The following is a 17,260-nucleotide window of genomic DNA, read 5'->3' as shown; positions in this document are numbered from 1 at the left end:
ATTCCTTCACCCCCCTACCCCCCACAAGGCCCTTGGCAGCTGCTTCTCCTATTCAGGGTAATATTTTTTTAACCCAAAAGATTTAAAGGGAAAAGACCTTTCACTAAGCGAGAGAAATTACAAATGCATTTTAAAAAAATAACGTTATCAAGAAATGTCTGGGTGGGATTCTCAGGAAGCAGAGTCTTTCTAAATAACCTTTCTAAAAATGGACTTGGAGGAGAGTCCACTGACCCGGGTCCTCTTTATTTTTAAGGGGAAAAAGAAGATGTGATTTGTAATGAAGTTACGTGAGCCACTTGGTGGTATTATATATTTTTTAATCTCTAGAAGTCGAGATGGAATGGAAAAGGCCTGAGTTCGCATTAAATTGAAACCTTTACAAGAAAGTCACACGTTAAATCCCACGCCACCCCAGCCTCCACCCTGCAGGGCAGGGAAAGGTCACCTAGTGGTCAGGAACGGTGTTCAGTGTTGGGAAGGGGCTGCGGAGGACGTGGGTCCCCACCATTTTTGGAAACAAATACAACAATCTCTTAGTTATTCTCTTAACACCTCGATGCCCAAATTCTACCGTTATTTCTTTCATTTTGCTTGTCCTAACTTTATCATTTTGTTACTTCTGGTTTTTCTTTTATTCTCACAAATATCTGAGTGCCTAATGTGCCAGGCACGGGGTGACAATTCTTCGACCTCTCTTCATCATTCGCTACTACTGAGTAGTCCCTTCCGTCACACTCTCCTCAGATGGCCTCTGTGACCACGTGTGCCTCTGCTGTCCTTTTATCTCTCGGAGGCTCTTTCTCTGATGGCAGTCTCTTTCAGTATCAAGGTGACAGTTTTCACCTAGAGGCAGATAATTCACAAACCAAATCTCGGCCCTGGGCTCTGGTCCTGTTTGCTAACTCCGCACCTGCACATTTGACAGCACCTCAGGTGGGCTGCAAGTTCAGCCGGCAACTTGCCACCTCCCTCTTGGATCCTGCCCTCTGCCCCATCTTTTGGAAAGTCCTGATGGCTCCTTTCATGCAAGCCCTCCACACCTTTCCCCTGCCGCTCCCCTGGTTTAAGCCTTCTCAGCTCTAGCTTTTGCTGCTAGCATCACATAGACTTCCTGAAGATGTGGCTTCAGGAAGTGTGCCAGGTAACACTTCCTGAAGCCACATCTTCTAATCATATTTCCCATTGCGCATCTTCAGGTACTTGTCCCTCCAGCCATTGTCCACTTCCCACATCCCCACTCTCTTGCCTCCTAAACTTTGCTCATGCCACATCCTCTGCCTGGAACACACTCTCCCCAGCTCCTGTCCGTACAGGTCCAGTGTTCGGCTGAAGCCCGCGCTCAAACTACTTTCTCTGAAACTCTCTTGAAACCTGAACAATTTTCTACCTGGGATAAGTATGGGATCTGGAATCAGAAAAGGGTTAAATCAGTGTAACTCACTCACCAATGGCAGAAGAGAGAAGTCTAGAGACGTAGCTCGAAGGAGTCCTCCATAAATCACAACATCTCTTTGAAGTGTCATGTACGATCTTACAAATTTGTGCAGCTGTCATTTACTTTCATAACACATACCTATTTTAGCATAAAAATATATTATTGACCACTTAAATTTTCCCCCGAAACCTTCAAGCGAAACTGTCACTCCAATAATGTATGTTGAACCCAGCTCACCAATGTGGACATCCCTGAGGGACCTAGCAGGGGAAGTGTGGCCTTACTTGGGCAACTCACCCCCTGAATCTATTTCCTACTGTGTAAATGGGGCGATAGTCCTTACTGGTTGTTCTTATGAGAATTAAATGATGTCCACTGTGAAAGAGAACTGTAATCCACACATTATTAATAATAGGGAGTGGTATCCTTGTTTTATGTCCTCTACTGCAGAGTGTCCCAACCAGTGGTCATAGCACGCTGGTGTTATGGGACACGGCATAAAGATCCCTTGGGGCCACCAACTAGGCCTCTGCTGATTGCCATGTGTTCCCGCCTGGATATCCACTTCAGAGGCCAGCCGCGGTGTGCACTGCTGCATGTCACAGACGAGGGCCTAGGGCCCCGCTAGAGGAGACGGGTTCCAGGGTCTCAAGGAGGAAGAGCAACCACCCCAGGTGCAGCTGGTCAGTAGCGAAGGGGCAAGAAGACTGGGTTGGCGAGGGGAGGGCGGGTGGTTCTGGTCAGAGCAGTCCCAGGTGGCTAACCTAATTACGTCTTCACATAGTATAAGACATTTCTGTCCATTTTTGGCTGGTGTCCAAACAGTGTCCAAGCTAACTTCAGGGTGACTGCTTTAACAATGTTTCTGGGCAGGGTGATATTAAAAATATTTAACATCTGAGATGGCATAGACGTTGACCAATCAGAACAGATGCCAGCTAGATATAAACAGTGAGTCCCAGTTCATACCAAGGCAATACCAACCCTGAAGGAACATGCTTTACATCAGAGCTCTGTCATTATGTAAAAATGCTTCACATGAAAGAGTTTGATTGGATTTAAAATCCACTCATGTTATCATGAGAAATTTCAATTGTACACTTGTTAATGAAAGAAAAATAAGACATTTCTTTAAATACTTTTATAAATTTTTTAATGTTAAAATTTTTAAATCTTTATTACCTATTTGAGTTTCTAATTATTCATGGCTATGAAGATCTCAAAGAGATCCTCCTTAAAAAATCCTAGTCATTATTACATAATTATTACATTATTAGCCATTTCAAGCATAAAACCTGATATTAAAAAGTTATAATCACAGAATAAAGCTAAAATTTTGAAAATATGTGGAAATTTTATATAAGCTCAACATTTAATCTTGTCTGTAATACTTTCATTTTATCTTTCAAATCATAATTATACAATATGTAGAAAATACCATTAATTTTTTTTGCCAAAACATGTACAGATGCCCCTAAATCTATGCTCCTCTCACCAACAGCTTCATCTCAGCGGGATACACAAACTGTATCATTTTCTGCATGTCCCATGACAGAATAAAGTGTCGAAAGCACCATTCTAGTAAACTGTACAAGTTCCAATATCTGCTTTGTCCTTCAAGCCAGCCTCTGAGTGCAGTGCCTGGTAAAAAACAAGTAATATAACAAATGTTTGGTGAGCAAGTAAATGATTGGACAGATCTTCTGGAAGCTGTAGGGAGCAGCTCTGGGGACATTACTATTTCAGCCAAAAAACTGTGACAGCCTAAGAGAATGAGGAAAACACCATGCGCATTTCAGCTGTCTGTCTGTGTGGGTTCCCTTTGGCCTAGAGCATAATGCAAGGGCCTCACAGAAGGAGGTGACACTTTGAACGCGTCTGTGCTTGCACATGCTCAGGAATGATCTTGTAGCAGCTCCAGCCTCTCTGAGACACCTGACATTTACCTTTACCTTCCTTGTTTCCCTGGCCCCAAAGAAATTTACAGATATTTTTTAGCATGTTCAGAACACTTGTATCAAAGTTTGTCTAAATCTCCACTCTTCTACTTATTTTACCCATCAATTTACACACTCGGCAATGCCTCAGGGAATACTTTACACATTTACGTGGAGTTATCTTTTTAATACAGAAAATAAGAATATGTGCTATTTAACATGAGATTGGTTGTTTCGTCTCTCTATTCAGCTCATCGAATGGATGGATACTCAGAGGCTGATTAATTTGCCCGCTTTTAGCTAGACACCAAGTAATTACCCTCTCGGTCTCTCTCTAGTCCAAAATGAGAAAGGAAGGTGAGAGCGTGAGTTTATCTAAGGAAGGACCCACCCAGTGAAGTTTAAAGAATATCACTGTTAAGCAGTTTCAAAGTCAAGGCAGGAGAGGGCACCGAAAACTTGTTTGACCAGCTAAGGAAGAGAATTCAAGAAACAGAGAGAGCTCTCCTTCAATCATCCATCAGGTGGCATGCAGTTTAGAGATTAGTCAGTCTGATTTCATCCTGAGATCACAACAATTTTATTATAAAATAGGCTATCTTTATAACGTTTTTAAGGTTATAACATAACTTTTGCACCATTTATTTTTTTTCTTGAAGAAAATGTTCAGATTTTTGCAAGCCCCAGCCAGTGTCCTATGCATTTCTTTGAGGTGGCATCCTCTTTGCCCCTCTAAGGAAGTGAACTGCTTCTGAGTAGCTCTTCCTTTGCAGAGTGGTGACTGGAGGAGCTAACGTCTCCCGACTTCCTGAGGATGACGTACAGCTGAAAGTACACCAACAACCTGGTCCCCAGAGAGAAAGGCATTAGGCAAACACAAAGGCTTATTATTAATTATAAACTATATACTCTGGATAAATAGAGCTGACTCAAGTTATTAGTAAAGCTGAATAGTCAATAATTGATGACTAAAGGGACTGTAGCTTAAAACCGAGGTTCTAAATTGCTGCAAAGCTACGGGACACATGGGAAAATGCTGTTTAGACAAGTCCATCTATAAGCCAACTCATGCTTGGCAGTTCAAACCAGGAGAACATCATTACACATGTTTGAAAGGGAAAGAATGGATGCTTGAAGTACAGCTAGAGCTCGCAAATAAAACAGGTCTGAGACAACGTTTCCTGTAGGATAATAAAATCGGTGGTACGACAAAGTATTTGTTGTTTTAATAACGTGCATTTACATCCCGATTTCCTTCTGAATTCAACACAATATATATCTCATTATATCTCATTTGTCCTTCTAATTATCCTATAAAATAAAGAACATATAGTATTTATATTTGATAAAGAAACTGAAGTGCCAAGCCAGTGATGTCACAGTACATTGCATGGCAACTTCCTCCCCAGCATCCAGAGTTGGAGATGGTCTTACCTGTCAGAGGTTTCAGTCAGACTGGTTGGGAAGGAGGGAGTGTCATTTCTTGCATAGCTAAGAGGATAAAAGGATTCCCCTGTATTGACATAATTCCCAGAGCTGCTCTCAAAATTGCTTCAGAGCTCCACTCTTGACACTGAAGTTTTAGATCCAGGCTTCAAATATTCACTTCATTACTCAAACCCGGTTTCCGGAATGAAAGCCAGCAGCTAAGTAATTTGTCTCGGCTCAGAGTTCAGAGAACAGAACTAGAATTCAGGCTTTCTGATTTCTAATCTAACATCCTGTCCACTGCCTTCTGGATGGGTCAAATAGACCTTTTTTCCATTGGTATCGCCAATTTTTAATCTTCCTTTTAAGATCTTTAATTTTTTCTGATTACTTTGTTGGACAAAGTGAAAGTCTACTGTAGTCTATACCTATCAAATCAAGGTTATATTTCAGTGTATATAAGGTTTTTGAAAAAAATCAAAGCTTCGGTTAGCCTGTAGAAAGTGGTCGGCAACTTCCTTTTTCACCTTAAAATGTCTTGGAAATCTTTAAGATAAGTTGTTCTAAAAATCTGCTTTACTTAGGTGCTTTAAGATAAGCTTTTCTAAAAATCTGCTTTACTTTATATACCATAAAATTTTTTTCTATTTATTATTTTTTTTTTTAAGTTTATTGGGGTAACATCGATTAATACAATTATATATTTTTGGGGTTTACATTGTAATTTGACATCTATATATTCTATTATATACCACAAAATTTACCTATTTTAAGTGTGCAATTCAATGATTTTTTCTTGTAAACTTGTGCAGCCATCACCATAACCCAGTTTTAGAACATTTCCATCATCCCCAAAAGTCCCCTCATTCCTGTAAACAAGCTTTTTTTTTTTAAAGGGTACATTTTTGTGGATAATTATAATCATGAATAACAAGTTTCAGAAATTTCCATTTTGCCTAGCTTTCATTTGCTACTGGCAGACAAGAAGAAAATTGCAAAAGCCCATCAACAAATGTTGGAAGAAAACACCATAAGCTGATCGACAGCTGTTTGCTCAAAATAGTTTATTCATCCACTTCAGCTTCGGTGTCAGCCAAGTGCCAGGCTATTTATCGGTTAAAACTGTAAGGATATACATATAAGATAATAGCTGTCTTCTCTGGGAGTAAATTGGATTTCAATATCAAGTTCAATAGTATGCAACCGAACTTAGTTTCTATATTCAACGGTTTTGAATGGTAAGTGGTATTTCGACTTCCGCTTCTACAAGTCAGGATAGAGAAACAGGGACCAGATTTACTTTCCCACTAAAACAACCAAAAGAGGGACAAAAAATATGAAAAAATGGGTGTTTAACACAGTGACATCGGACCATCGAGGACAGTGACCCCTGAGAAAAGATCAGAACAGCGAACCAGGAGAACCCTATTACTGCCTTGGTTTACTGCCATGAGTTTCCAGGCTACGGTGCAGGGAAGGAAACTGAGGGAGGGAAAGAAACTGAGTGGAGTCTGTGAGTTGAGACAGCTGACAGTCCCAGGAGACCAAGGCAGCTGGAGGTCACGGGACAGAGTATCAGACAGAAGAGAGTGGTCCAGGGAGAGAGAGGACCCCAGAGACCTGTAGAGGGACCCCTTCCAGCATTCAGCAAAATATTGCTTAACATGCGTGTAAGAAAACTACCGAGGCTGGGGAAAGAACCACTTGAAAGGATTAGAGTGGACGGTGCTTGATGCACACACGCACTGGGCTGGGAACAGAGCCTATTCCCATGGCCAGAATAGAAAATTTCATAATTTGTGGGACACTGGGAATAGTACTCGTGGAGGTCTTGCCTCAGGGAGAATAATCGGCCCTAGAGTTGGAAATGCTCTGGTCCTAACAAATCTTAAAAGCGAGACCCAAAAGAATCAAACTATTTACAAGTACCTTAACTGCATGCCAGAACACACTCAAGATTTATAGGAATACAAAAACATCCAGCACTAAACAAGGTAAAATTCACAAGATCTGGCATACAGTCAAAACTTACCAGGCATGCAAAGAGACAGGACAAGGTGATCATAATAAGACAGGTCAGTAAGAACTGACTCAGAAATGACACAAATGTTAGAATTAGCAGCGAAGACATTAAAACTGTTATTATAACTATGTTCCATATGTCCAAAATGTTAAGTTATGGGAAATACAAAAAAAGATTATAATTGAACGTTTAGATGTGAGACTACAATTTTAGCGGGGGGATAATTATCTCCTTTATTTTAGATATGACCACTTCATATGTGCAACATAAAGCAACAAGATTTTTTTTCTAACAAATATGCTAGCAATTTATAGTGAGTGCACAACTAACCAAATCACTGCTTTCATTTTTTAGGCATGAACTCAAGTCTCCCTCACCTGGTGCAGCTAATTGCTTAAACTTAACTATGGACGCTGTATTTCATTTTGTTAATTCTGATCCATTATTCTAACCTGTCTAGATCTCTTTTAATCTTGTTCCTGTCAGCTGAATTATTAGTGCTATCTCCTGATGCCGTGTCAACTGAACACCTGACAAACCTGCTCTTCTGACTTCATCCAAGTTGCCACTAAAAATGCTGAAGCACAGAGCTTTAGCACAATGTAGATAGGCCTCCCCCAACTGAACACGGCACCTTAGTCTTCATGCTTTGGAAAACTACGATTCTGAGATTAAAATCATACTGGAGAGGATTAGTGGTAGATTAAATATTGCCCCCTAAAAGATTAGTAAACTTTAAGACATAGCAATTGAACATTTAAAATTAGTGAGAAAAAAAAAGTTTTTTAAAAGGACAGAGTATCATTGAGTTATGGGACAACTTTAAGCAGCCTAATACATGTGTACTTGGAGATCTCAAAGGAGAGAGGTAGACAGAAATGCATTTGAAGAAAGACTGGCCGAAATTTTTCCAAATTTAATGAAAACAAAACTCATACATCCAGGCAGCTCATTGAACCCCAAGTACAAGAAATATTAAGAAAACCACAAGACTATACCCAAGTCAAAGAGCCTACTTGGGACATTCGAATCTCTCATGAATGATAATACAGTTACTTCATTAATTTATATATATATGAAATCAATTTCTATAAATCATTGTGCTGGATTCCTAGATATCTAATTTTTCATACATCATTTAAAATTTCTTCTCTTGTTAATAGAGCATAAATTGGCTAGTTTTCACTGCTTAGTCTCTGTGTTTAGAACGGCATGTCTGTTCTCACTGAAGAAACTTTTAAAAGAAACAGCCTGGAGATGCTTGGTGTGTCAGTGGGAGTCAGCTCCGGATCAGCAGGTCCTCTGAATTAAGTACATCCTTCAATGTCAGAAGAAAATGCATCTTCTCTATTCAAAACCATTTAACAACAGAAGGTTGATAGTTTTAAGTCCATTATTTCAAATATTGTGAATTCTCAGATGATCAAACTAACAAAATAATCCAAAATGAGTCCTGAATAGAAATTCTATGTGGACTCCCTGCTTTTCGCTATTTGTCATTTCCATCCAATGACTTTCCTTCACATGTAACTGAAAGTTCACAGATGCTAAGAAATTGCTGTTTTGGCAAAATATGGAAAGGAGGCAGTGTGTTATTTAGTAGGAACAGCAATCACCTAGGGCTATTACTATTCCATGTATGCATCAAGCCAACTGCATTATGCGCACCTGGGAGCTTGTTGGATATGCAGAAACTCTCGGGCCCTGCTCCAGACCTAAAAATTCTTAAAACGCATTTTAACAAGATCCTCAAGTGATTGCTCTATACACATTCAAGCTTGAGAAGCACCGATGTCTGGGAAATAATTTTCTGATGTTTCCTTATGCATGAAAAAAAGGGTAGTGAAACCTGCTTACCTTATTTCACATAGCTGATGAACAGAATTAAATAAGTGAAATGCAATCCAAATTTAAACAGTGGACTACATGCAAGTCCCAGGCACACAGCAAGTTTTTCTGGATCGAAAATGCTGAACCGTAACAGTGATTGTCACTGTTATTAGAAATCCCAAAGCCAAGCCTTTTTTAAAAATAGTCAAATTTATAAACTTTAGGGGGAAAAAATGTATTTGACTCTTTTCACTTCTCAGAATAAATTTTCTTTCCTTTTTTTTTTTTTTTTAAATTGAAATCTGTTATCCTTCAGTTTACTATTCAAGAGACAATCGTTTCAGGAAAGAAGCATACTACACAGAATCCCTTTTGCCCATTTCCCTTCTCTGGCCAAAGCGACAATCCCAATTCTTTACGGAAACCGCAAGGAAGCTGCAGGAAGCCACGCCTGCGACTTCTACCAGGCACTAATTTCTCGCCCTGCCACCGCTTCAGTCACACCTCTGCCCAAACTACAGTCTGAGCCGGTTCTGTCGAGCTGCGGTGGCCAAGGTAGGGAACTCGTAAGTGGACCAGGCTAACCAGCGCGGCCCTGCGGCACCCCAGCCGCCAAGTAGGTCCGGGAGGAACAGGAGCCGGCCCGGGGCCGGAGCCCAAGCCTCGAAGTCGCAAAGGGGTGGGGGCTGCCACCAGGGCTTCCGCCACAGAGAAAGCAGCAGCCTCTAAAAGCCCTCGGAGGCACTGGCACATCCAATAGCATGGGCTGGATCTGAAGTTTACACCGCTACCTTCAAGGATAGAAAGAGGCTGAAGCCCAGCCGGGCTGGAGTCGCCTAGCAACCAGGAGCCCAAAGCGCGGACGCCAGGCATTGGCCGGCTGCGTCACGTGGTCATGCGTCACTGCCCACTGGGAGATTACGCCGTGGTCGCGTGATGCGGCGCACGCGCGTTTTCACAAGGTTCTCAGACACCTGTCGGTCGTGGTGACCCGAACCAAAGAGTGCTTTATGGGGCTTCTGCCCCCGCCCCGCAGGAAGTCCTGGCGTTGGTTGCCGTGACCAAAGAGAGATGAAACGGACAGCTGAGCCCTTTCTGTCCCGGCTGTAGTGAACCGATAAAATGGTGCTAAATTGTGTTCGTGAGGCTAATTAGTCGTGCAGGAGCATTTCCTGAGAATAAGACTCGTCACGTGCCGAAATCTACCTCCCAGAACAAAGTTCTGACCGACCGGTTCAACACCAGCAAATTCAGGTGACAGGAAGAGTCGTGACAAATAAAGGATGGAAATTAAGGGTATTAAGGACACTGAATTAGGCAGTATATTCAGCGCTTTCTTGAAGAGCGATACTGTATTTGGGGCAACGAGTTATTTGGGGGGATGTAGGGGGACGGTCTTGCTGAAGTAGTTATTGGAAAGATAGAACTTCCATTGAGAACTAATTCAGCTTCTCATGAGTGAGGGGGCAGAGTCTAGTCATGTTCATATCAGTTCATGAAATCTAGGTCCCAATGTGCACACCAGGATGTGTGTGGACCCCGAAGACGTCCAAGAAAACATCGAGTATGAAAGATTTGAGATAACTAAGATGGCCTAGCTCTTTTTTAAAACTGCCCAGGAGGTTGTTGGCCATACCAACCTTTCATTCTAGTCAATTTCCCTCTAGAAAGCGGAGGAGTTTAAAGTACTATGTATACTATGGAGTATTGGCGTTACCTTGTACCCATCCTTGATTCCTTTCTTTCACACCCCATATCCTATTGGGTCTACCTTCAAAATAAGTTCAGGATCTGACCACTTCTCACTACTGCACAGCTGCCACCCTGGTCACAACTCCCGTGATCGTCCACCTCCGTCATTGCAATCACCATCTAATTAGTCCACTCTTGCCTTCCTCCACAAATCGGCCATACAGATCTTTTAACATGCATGTCCCATCGTGTCCCTTCTCTGCTCAACACCCTCCAGTGGCTTCCTATTTCAGTCAGTAAAAGCCAAGATCCTTATAATCACTTTTCACATAATCTAGTCCTGTGGGCTCCTATCCACTCTCATTCATTGATTGCCAGAAGTGCTATTCTTTATGCTATTTCTTAAACAGGGCAAGCATGCTTCATATTTAGTTCTTTGCACCTGCCATTACCTGTGCTGCGTCTTCTCCTCTGATGTTCACATGACTCACGCCTTCATTCATCTGCTCAGATATCACCTTATAAGACAGACTTTCCCTGACCACCCCGTGTAAAGTAGCAACCACTGCATGCCCCAATTCCCCATCCCTCTTCCCAACACTCCCTATCCACTGCTTGATTTATCAACACCGGATACATTTTGTATGTTCTTTGTCTACCACCCACTACTAGAATGTAAGCTCCATAGGGCTAGGCCCTTTGTCCTGTTGCCTGCTGTACCACTGGTACCTAGAACAATGTCTGGCATGCAGTAGGTGTTGACGATTGTTTCTTGATGAAATGAATAGTCCATGTCCAATATTGTTCTAATGCTGATTATGGTGAGTGGGACAAAGTTGTTTCAAGTGGCTTTAAAAGACTTTGACCATATCCACAATATTATAACGATTTTGACATTGGCAGCATCCACTCTCAGAATGCTTTGCACCCACTTTGTATCTTAAAAGCTGACTCTATACTCTTAGCCTTGACTGAGATTTCTGCACACTGTGATGCGGAATTCCAAGAAGAAAGACATTCAATTTTTCCATGGAAAACCAGAAGTTTCTTGAAGAGAAAGAATAGAAAAGAACAACTTAATTACCAAGGTAGGTGTTTAACAGGTATATCTCAAGGACAGATCAATAAAGCCCTGCTGGGATGTCAACAGAGTAGGTGAAGTAGGCTTATGTCAATCCAGAAGTTTCTTGGGAAATTTTACCTTCCCCACCAAGTTCCCTTAGGCCTAGAACTCTATAACTGATGATTAATCCTTTAACCCCTATTAAAATGCAAATACCCTAAGAGAGAGAATATTGAGTTTCAGCAGTCATTAGTACCTTAGTGTGAATTAGTACAGATCCTTTCTTGGGAGCAGGTTTTGAAAAGGCAAGGAAGGAAAGGAAGAGCACATGAGAACTAAGAAAAACAGGTGGAGAGAAGGTTCTGGAGCCAAGGAAGAAGCATAAAGTTGAGCTTGCCAAGGACAAACTTTAGCCTATTTTGTAGTTTCACCCAGGTCGGATTCTGGTAATCAAAGTACATCAGGTCCTCAAAGAACATCGTTTCATTATAACATTGATGAGAAAAAAAATTTGATCCCTGCCTGGGGCCACTGTCTGTGTGGAGCTTGCACCTTCTCACATGGCTGCATGTGTTTTCTCTGGATACTCCAGTTTCCTCCCACATCCCAAAGACGTGCATGCGAAGTGAATTGGCACATCTAAATTGTCCCGAGTGAGTGTGGCTGTGTGTGCGAGTGCACCCTGTCCAGGGTAGGATCCTGCCTTGCACCTGAGCTGTCCGCTGCAGGCTCCAGCCACCCATGATCCTGAACTGGAATACGAGAGTTGGAAAATGATTCTCTTACTTGTTTTTGTTCATCTTTCTTAAATATATGTATAGCTCACATTTATTTTAATGTTTAATATTAGAAGTGTTTCAGGTCTTTATTTAGATGTTTGATGATGTTTTCGTGACCAGAAATATACCATAGGGACTTAACTCTTGTTTATATCAATAAGCCCATAGTAAAATTGGTTTCATTATATCTCATTTCATTTAAAGTCACAGTTTCCAAGAACCTATTGATGACATTAAGTGAGGACTTCCTGTACATAATGATCTCTACCTCCAAGTTTCTCAGCAGGCAAATTATGGCTCTTAAAATTATAGCTATAATTACCTAAAATGTTTTGATAACCCAATGGGTACAAGGTACATTGGAAATGAAGAGGAAGAATTGACCTAGAATATAATGGGACTAAAAAAAAACACTCTCAGATTTTAGGAAAGATAAGCAGGAAAGGGAGGAGGCATTGCATTATACATATGCACATGATCCTAGCCTAAGAAATAAGAAACCGAATGAAAAGAGTTTTTGTGTTCAGGTAAAATGAGTCAGATGGAGCACTATCTGCTATCGGTTGATGTGCCAGAAACAATAAGGTGTGATAGGCTTCTTTGAGCAACCAAGAATGGATGATGAGGGGAAAATTTGAAGAACATATACATGCCTAAAGAAAAAAAGAAAAAAACAGGTCACAAATATCAAACAAGTACCTTAGTGTTTTGAGGGATGTGGTTTTTATTGTAGAAGTTTTTATAACCAACCAAGGTAGATCCCTTTACTGATTTGTTCTTTCTGGTAGAAAAGAATTAGGCAATAACCTAGAGGTAGACAGATATTTTGCTCATAGTGGCCACGTGGTGACGACAGGGTCTTAGAACACATCGAGGTGTCTTCGCAAATAACGTGCAGGTAGGGCATTTGTGTTCTAGTTAAAGGCTGGAAATAAATGTTTTCAATCATAAAATTCTAGTTTGGAGAAACTGCCACTCACTAGCTGTATGAATTTGGGCAAGTTAATTAAAACCCCCATACCTCAGTTTCCTTATCCATGAAATGGGAATGAATACTAATAGTTTCTATCTCTGAGGTCTTTTAAAAGGATGAAATGAGGTCTGACATGTAGCAGTGTAAAATAGTGATTAAACTATAGACTTGAGTCACATTGCCTCGTTTGAATCCCGAAGCTGCCATTTATTACTTGTGTGTCCTCAGTCACACTGCTATGCCTCAGTTTCTTCATCTGTAAAGTGGAGATAATACCTCATAGCATTTTTGTGAGGATGAAATGATTCAGTACACATAAAATATTTAGAAGAGTGTCTGGCACAAAGTGAGTATTCAATGAATATTAGCAATCATTGGCAAGATTCTTGACACCCAGCAATAATCAATACACGGACTCATTCTTTTGGGTAGCCCTGCGGGTCGAGGCCTTCTCTCAAGATCCACCCCACCCTATCCTGATTTAGAATTAAGTACTGGAAATGTCTCAAGCCATTCGCAGTCGCGAGCAATAGAGGTGCAAAGTCTATCTCAGAGTGACGAGAGAGAAGTTGGAGTCCACACTGTGAGCCAGATCCCAAGGCAACTGTGCAGAGTCCAAAAGGTGTGACGGCAGAGAGGAAAAGGGCTGGTTGGTGAAAACTGTGGGAATTCTCTGCTCCAGAAGTGATTCTCTTAAGAGAAGCAGGAGGGTAGGGAATGAGTAGTTCAGGCAGATTGGGCTAGTGAACAGAGTTGTTGGCAGAGTGCTCTGCCAACAGTTTGGTGGATCTATGTGGGAGGGTGTTGTAGAAGACCCCCCTCCTTCCTAGAATTAGGACTTTGGGTCTGATTCCTGGTGCAACAGAGAGACATAATACACATTGGTTACTGGAATGTGTCGAGTGTATATTGTTCCTTGAGTTTCTTTTCTCTTAACTCATTCTCCAAGTCCAATCTATTGGTAAGTGCTGTTGACTCTTTAGAATATCTCTCCAATGCACCTGATGCTCTCAGTCTCAACTGCTACTTCTCTAGTCCATCGTTTCTCTCATCTAGACTCCTGTTGTAGCCCCTAAACATTTTCCTGTTACCCTTTTTGCTCCCAATAAAACCTATTCTACACTTAGCAGTCAGCGTAAACTTTAAAATTTTTTAAATAGATTTATTGAGATATAAATCACACTTCTCTGATGGCTAATGATTGGGCATCTTTTCATGTAAGAAGAAAATATAAGATGATCACATCATAAGAAGAAAATACAAGATGAGAGATACTGTCATGTCCATCTTTGGAAAATAAAATGTTACACCTGAGCACTACTAGAAAGGAAATGTAACACAGAAAAATTAATCAATTCATTATTCCAACTTCAACAGAATCCTTGACACCACCTACATCATAGCAATCCTACATCATTTGTTTACCGAACTTGCTTCACCTTGGCAATGGTTATTTCAAATCTTTTCTGCTGTAGTAGCCACCATGTATTTCTCACCTAACACCCATTTCTATTCCCCTTTCCACTGATCGTATCTTTTTAAGAGGTGACAGAAGCTAAATACTCACTTTCCTAGCCTTTCTTGCATCTATATGACAGTTCTGGCCAGTGAGATGTAAGTAGAAATGTACTGGGGCTCTTCTGGGCAAGCTCTTGCCTTGAACAAGAAAATGATGCATGGAATAGAGGCAGCCAGTCATACTGTGACCCTCAGGGAAAGGCTGAAAGATTGGCAGAAATATTGGCTCTGATATCATTGAGTCACTGAACCAATGCAGCTGTCGACCTCCAGGTTTCCTATCCTGTGAGAAAAATGAACCCTTACTTAAGCCTTGATATTTAGGCTTTCTTGAGCTGATACAACTATGTTTCTCGACCCCTGCCCCTCCTCTACCTTCTCTCTTCATTCTCCACAGATTACCTTTCCTCCTCCTTTACAGAGAAAAGTCTTCAGCTGGTTATTCTCTCACTTTCTGGCCACCACCCCTACCTACTTACCTGCCTCCATAGCCATCCTGTTTCCCCTTTCCCTTCCATTACAGTAGAAGAGAGGCCCCTCCCTCTTCCATGGATGGGGAGTCGGGTATATAGGGAGATGCCAATCTTGTATCCATTTTATCTTCTTCTTCCAACTCATCCTCATGTTCTGGGCCTCTATCACTCATCAGCTATGTGACCTTAAGCCATTAAAGTAGCAAATATTTTATCCAGTGGATCCTAAGTCCAATAAAGGCCCTGCACTAGGTGCTGGAGTATGCCAGGGCTAGGAAAGAGCCCAAGTAGAGCAAAAACTATTTACAAGGCAGGAGAATAGAGCCTTGGAGGAAATCAAAGTCACAATGTGGCTGGGAGGGCAGAGTATAAGTAGGAAGGGCTCAGGAGGCAGGGCTGGAGAGAGAGAAAGACAGGGGCCAGAGTGAGTGGGGTTCTATAAACTAGGCAGGGTAATGAATTTGGTTTTCACCCCAAAACATCGGGACAGCAAGTAAATTAATCTCTCTGAACCTCAACCTCTACTTCAGAAAATACGTTTTAGAACTATGCACTTAGATCTCAGTCTGCTGTCCTAGCTTTAGAGTTTCTTAAGGGCAAAGACCTGTATTTTCATGCATCTTTGTGTCCGCGTGGTAGGCGCTTAATAAACGCCTGCTGGAGGAATAAATGACATTGCGGAATCCTCCACAGACTTGTTATTAAACGAATCAATCAATACATCCTTCCTCTCTTTGCTCTCCTCCTCCCTCCTCTTCACTCGCCCTTCCTCCTCCTCCCCTCCCCTCCCCCGTCCGCCCCATCCCACACTTTTCTGGATTCCCGCCTCCCTCCCCGGCCGCGTCGCGAAGGCGGAGAGGTCAAGGCGGGCTTTACGGCAGCCGCGTTGCGGCGGGGCGGGGCGCTAGGAGGCTGGCGAGCTTGGCGGCAGCAGTGGGAGGCAGGACGGCAGGCAGCAGACGGAATCGCAGGCGAGTGGCGGCGGCAGTGCTCGCTAGTGAGGGCGGGCGGGAGTGAGTCACTGAGCGTGTGTGAGGGAGGGAAGGAGCGAGCGGGCGAGCAAGCAGCCCGCGCCGACCGCTCGCGGCACCAGCAAGGGCCCCCCACCCGCCGCCGCCACCCGCAGCCCTGCACCGAGGCCGGGCCGAGCCGAGCTGGGTCGGGCCCGGGCCATGCTGCTCACCGTGTACTGTGTGCGGAGGGACCTCTCCGAGGTGACCTTTTCCCTTCAGGTCGACGCCGACTTTGAGCTGCACAACTTCCGCGCGCTGTGCGAGCTGGAGTCCGGCATCCCCGCAGCCGAGAGCCAGGTACGCCGGGCTGGGAGCGGGGCCTCCCTCCGGAGCTGGCCCTCCCGCCTCGGGGCCTCACGCTCTCCCTTTGCTTCTGGTGAAGAATTGGGGGTGGAGGGAGCAGGATGGCCATTCCCAGCTCGCCCCCACTTCCGGGAGGGAGCTGGGATCGGTAGCTGCCCCCACACACTCCGAGCTTGGGGTGGTGTAAGAGGGGAGGGAGCGGAGAACCTGACCGCAGACGCACCCACTGCAGCCTGAGGGGCGCGGGGACTGACCGCCCCACCTTCTGGCTCTTTGGCCCCTTCTCCCTTAACATACCCAGTCTGGGATGTCTTTGTGGACCTAAGAAGAAGCCCTAGGTTTGCAAGAGTTCATACATCCTGCTTCCCCAACCAGAAATACCAGTTTCAATCACTGGAGGATGTTGATCTGCTTTTTTGGAGAGGGTTCCTGTTTAAGTAACATAATTTACCTTTAAATGTACAGATTTGCACTCTTAAGCGAAGGGAAAAGTTTGGGACTGGCACTACCTTGTTTTGAGGCCTTTGGAAATGCTCTTTTTCCCTTTCCCTTACCACGTTGGTTTCTGGTTAAAGTTTTTTTTTTTTTTTAAGCAGTTATTAGTGCAACTCAGACTATTTCTATGTTTTTTTTCCTCTGGTATCAGGGCAAAATCCCTCTTTCTTTCAGGTCACAATTCAGAGTTTGGGTCATTTCAAAGCTCAGTGCTTTATGAGGTGAGGATACTCGCTTTAAAATGGCCTAGTATCTTCTCAGTGTGATTTGCTTGTTTCATTTCCCTCCCTTGCTA

General features: G+C 42.8%; 1 protein-coding gene and 1 long non-coding RNA gene across 4 annotated transcripts in view; one reads left to right on the top strand and one right to left on the bottom strand.

Moving 5' to 3' along the window:
- Positions 1-54: 54 nt before the first annotated feature.
- LOC120585780 (uncharacterized) lies at positions 55-16,132 on the bottom strand. Of its 2 annotated transcripts, XR_005648508.1 has the most exons (6): positions 15,965-16,132; positions 14,731-14,964; positions 4,014-4,219; positions 2,877-3,079; positions 1,449-1,576; positions 55-846 (listed from the first exon to the last, which is right to left on the bottom strand). It is a non-coding gene; the product is annotated as an uncharacterized LOC120585780 (long non-coding RNA). The 2 variants fall into 2 exon arrangements; XR_005648507.1 differs by lacking the exons at positions 55-846; positions 1,449-1,576; positions 4,014-4,219 and having other exon boundaries at positions 2,575-3,079.
- DDI2 (DDI proteasomal shuttling factor 2) overlaps positions 16,112-17,260 on the top strand; it is a 28,409-nt gene continuing 27,260 nt past the window's right edge. Inside the window, exon 1 of one of the 2 annotated variants that reach the window (XM_039842143.1) lies at positions 16,112-16,464. In XM_039842143.1, coding sequence (XP_039698077.1) covers positions 16,327-16,464 — 138 coding nt within the window. In that variant the 5' untranslated portion in view covers positions 16,112-16,326. The remainder of the gene's footprint in view (positions 16,465-17,260) is intronic. The other variant, XM_039842142.1, reaches the window with a different exon arrangement.

Source organism: Pteropus medius, unplaced genomic scaffold (assembly GCF_902729225.1).
Source record: "Pteropus medius unplaced genomic scaffold, Ma_sr-lr_union100, whole genome shotgun sequence".
NCBI classification, from domain to species: Eukaryota; Metazoa; Chordata; class Mammalia; order Chiroptera; family Pteropodidae; genus Pteropus; species Pteropus medius.
The sequence above is the reverse complement of the archived record's forward strand: the minus strand, read 5'-3'. Positions and strand labels throughout refer to the sequence as shown.